At 69.7% G+C, this 3,971-nt stretch overlaps 1 protein-coding gene across 1 annotated transcript in view; it reads left to right on the forward strand.

Annotated features, from left to right (window-relative positions):
* The window catches only part of EMIHUDRAFT_456144 (hypothetical protein), a gene marked incomplete at its 5' end in the record, with an annotated part of 844 nt that extends 129 nt beyond the window's left edge, over positions 1 to 715 (forward strand). The window contains one exon of the mRNA XM_005784283.1: positions 214 to 715. Coding sequence (XP_005784340.1) covers positions 214 to 595 — 382 coding nt within the window. The remainder of the gene's footprint in view (positions 1 to 213) is intronic.
* Positions 716 to 3,971: the final 3,256 nt, after the last annotated feature.

Below are 3,971 nucleotides of genomic sequence, written 5' to 3' on the forward strand. Positions count from 1 at the left end.
CTGGAAGGGCGTGTTAGCGTATTTGCATGTCCCTTTGCCTCCCCTCTCCCCCCTCTTGCGTGTCCCTCCTGCTCTCCGTTTGACACCCCCCCCCACACACACACACCACCACACACACACACACACACACACACACACACACACACACACACACACACACACACACACCACCACCACCACCACCACCACCAATCCCCCCCCCCCCCTGGGGAGGCCGGGCTCGAGCTCACCCTCGACAGCGAGGTGCCCGAGTCCGCCGTCCCAAAGCCTCTCCCCAAGCGCAAGCCGAACGGGATGTCCGTCGACGTGTCGATGGGCGGAGGCGCAGCGCAGCCGTCGCCGTCGCCGCAGCAGGGCCAGGCGCAGTACACGCCCGAGCAGCTCGCGCAATACCAGCAGTACTACGCGCAGTACTACCAGCAGCAGGGCTACGGCCAGGGCTACTACCCGCAGCAGTAGCCGGGCAGGGCCTACCACTTTCGGCAGCCGCGGTGCCGGGCGGAGGTGGGGCCGCGTGGAGCGCGGCCCAGCGAAGAGGAAGGGACTGATAGATCGATTGCGGCTCTCTTTAGGATTGGGTGCCTCGCGTCACTGAGGCGCGAACCATGCGGTCTCGCTCTCTGACCATCTGTGATCTGAGTTCTGACTTCTGAGACGCAGTCAGAGTCACCGGATCTGCTTTCGGTTTCGCTATATATAACATGACAAGCCAAGCCGCGCCTCTCCGCACACAGTGGAGGACAGGGCTCACAGCACACAGGCACACGAGGCACCAGGCAGGCGCCACCGCCAGGAGGCAGCGTCATTCGAGTACGCTGTAGCTCGCAAGCGCTCGCGGCTCACAAGCTCTCAAAAGCTCGTAGCGTGCCGCCAGCGGTGCAGTTCAGGCCATAGACAGGCCTAGCGCCAAGTGCTCCCCATCGGCTCCTCGCCGCCTCGCACTCGCACGCCTTCCTGCTCAGACCTCACTGGCCCGGCGCCCACGCCTCGATCTTCTTGGGCAGCAGCTGGTTCGACAGGTCCTCTCCGTGGCCTAGGCAGCCGCGTTCGCCCCTGCCCCAAGTAAAGACAGCGCCGTCGGCGGTGATGGCGAGGCTTTGGTCGTCTCCCGCCGACGTAGCGACGACGCGCTGGCCAGCAAAGGCCTCGACCTTCTTGGGCAGCAGCTGGTTCTGCTGGTCGCCGTGGCCCAGCTGGCCGTGGTATCCTTCGCCCCAGCTCCAGACGGCGCCGTCGGCGGAGAGGGCGAGGCTATGCGCCCCTCCAGCCTCGACGGCGACGACGCGCAGGCCAGCCAAGGCCTCGATCTGCTTCGGCAGGAGCTGGCGCTGCTGGTCGCCGTGGCCCAGCTGGCCTTGGCTTCCCGAGCCCCAGCTCCAGACAGCGCCGTCGGCGGTGATGGCGAGGCTGTGGTAGAGTCCAGACGACACAGCGACGACGCGCCGGCCAGCAAAGGCCTCGATCTTCTTCGGCAGCAGCTGGTTCTGCCAGTCGCCGTGGCCCAGCTGGCCAGAGCCTCCACTGCCCCAGCTCGAGACACTGCCGTTGGCGGCGAGGGCGAGGCTGTGGCCCCATCCCGCCGACACAGCGACGACGCGCTGGCCAATCAATGCCTCGACCTTCTTCGGCAGCGGCTGGCTCTGCTCGTCGCCGTGGCCCAGCATGCCAGAGCCTCCTTCGCCCCAGCTCCAAACGGCGCCGCCGGCGGTGAGGGCGAGGCTGTGCACATCTCCCGCCGACACGGCGACGACACGCTGGTCAGCCAACGCCGCCACCTTCTTCGGCAGGAGCTGGCTCTGCCCGTCGCCGTGGCCCAGCCTGCCGCGGCCCCCATCGCCCCAGCTCCAAACAGCGCCGTCGGCGGTCAGGGCGAGGCTGTGCGTGCTTCCCGCCGCCACGCTCACGGCGCACGCACCCAGCGTCGACGGGAGGCGGGTCGGCGTGTTGAGCCGCAGCACGCCCTCGCCGTGCCCGAGCAATTCTGGCTGAGGAGGAAGGTAGGACGGCGCCGAGCCGCACGACGAGAGCCGCCCCTCGCCGTCAATGAAGAGGCTGTGCCGATCGCCTGCCGCCGCCCTCACCGGCGGGTTGTGCTCGCACAGCAGCGCCGAAAAGCACAGCCATCGCACGGCGCAGCTCTCGCCCTCGGGCTGCGCCGGCAGCTCGTAGCCGCGCTCTTGCGCCCACAAGCGGATGGCCTCCTTCGCAAGCGAGGCGAAGAAGAGGAGCGAGACGGCCGCGACGCGAGCGATGTCGGCGGGGTCGCAGCGAGAGAGGACGCGCACGAGGAGGTCCGTGGGGAGGTCGAGGAGAGGGCAGTGCGCGGCGGCGGCGGCGGCGGCGGCGAGGCGGCGCGAGCGGCGCCCTGTGGGGTGGACATCGCGAGAAAAAGAATGCGAAATATGGACAACAAAAAGAAGACCGTAGCCTTCACTTATAAAGAAACCCGTGTGGCACCGTGCTTGTTCGCGCTCGATGCGGGCCGCGCGAGACGACGAGCAGGCTCTGACGCTGCTGAGCGCCGACGGCGAGGCGCACACCGTCTCGCTGCGAGCGGCGCGCGAGAGCGGCATGCTCAGCGGTCTCCTCGAGCACGCGGGCGGCGGCGAGCCGGTCCGGCTCTCTCGGCTCTACGCCGACTCGCTCAGCTTCGCGCTCGAGTTTTGCCAACTGGTCGCCCGCGCCGCGGATCGGAGCGAGGCGCGGGAGGCGATGTGTCGCGAGCAGCGGTGGCGGTGGCAGCAGCACCGGCAGAGCGATCTGTCCGGCGACGAGCGCGAGGAGGAGGAGATTCGGCTGCTGGAGGCCGAGCAGCGGGAGCGGCGCCGGCTCCAGCGGGAGGGCGACACCGCCCCCAGTTGGCTGCTCAAGGCTTCGGTGGCGTGGGCCGCCTGCCGCGGCGTCAAGGCTGCGACCGGCGCGGATAGGGCCTGGTGCGTGATGATGGTGGCGCGGCCTCGCGGCTCGCAGGAAGTGTCTAGGAAGTGTCTACGAAGTGTCTAGGAAGTGTCTAGGTGGCGCGGCCTCGCGGCTCGGTCCCGTCGCTGCTCGCGATCGCAGAGAGCGGGTCGTTCCTCGACATCCCGCCGCTTCTTGACCTTGCGAGCGCGTCCGCCGCGGCGGTGCTGCAGCGCTGCCCGACCGCGCAGGCGGTGCGGGCGGCGGTGCGTGGCGAGGATGGCGGCGACGAGGCGGAGGAGGCGCTGGTAGAGCGGATACGGAGCGAGGTTGGCGGGGCGGGCGCCGCCGTCGCGCGCCTGCAGTGTCTTGCGCGGCAGAGCTGCGCACGCCGAGAGGCTGGCGGGCGGGCGAGGTGCAATTGTATGGGCATGACAGTGCGCGCGAGCTAGTGAGTGCCTGCTCACAGCCACACGCACATGCTGCAGGGCGGACGCGGCTGCGGCGGGGGAGGGGGAGCAGGAGGAGCAGCAGCAGCAGCAGCAGCAGGAGGAGGAGGAGGAGCAGGAGGAGGAGGAGCAGCAGCAGCAGCAGGAGGAGGAGGAGGAGGAGGGTGCGCACTCTGCCGCGGCTCATCCGCAGGCGCACCCCTCGCCGCCGACACGGCGGGCACTGCGAGTGTGAACGGCGCCTCCTCACGCCTCTGGCCGTGGGCAGGCGCCCCTCTCCGCCGAGACGGTCGAGGGGACGCTGCGGCGGCTCGACGCTGCGGCGCTGCGCCGAGTGGAGGCGGCGTGGAGCGGGGCGGCTGGGGCGCCGCAAATCTCGGGTCAACCCTCGGGGTGATTCTCTCGGGCCATCTCCCGGTAGGCGGCGGGGGGCGAGTGGGGCGCCGCGGCGAGGGCGGTCTCTCGAGAGGCGGGCTGGCAGGCAAGACGCGCTGCCAGCTCTCTCCTCGCTGCTGCCTCTCTCCTCGCTGCTGCCTCCCTCCTCGCTGCTGCCTCTCTCCTCGCTGCCACCTCTCTCCTCGCTGCTGCCTCTCTCCTCGCTGCCACCCCCCCCCCCCACCACCA

The sequence above is a fragment of the Emiliania huxleyi genome (genome assembly GCF_000372725.1).
Source record: "Emiliania huxleyi CCMP1516 chromosome Unknown EMIHUscaffold_170, whole genome shotgun sequence".
In the NCBI taxonomy this organism is placed as follows: Eukaryota; Haptophyta; order Isochrysidales; family Noelaerhabdaceae; genus Emiliania; species Emiliania huxleyi.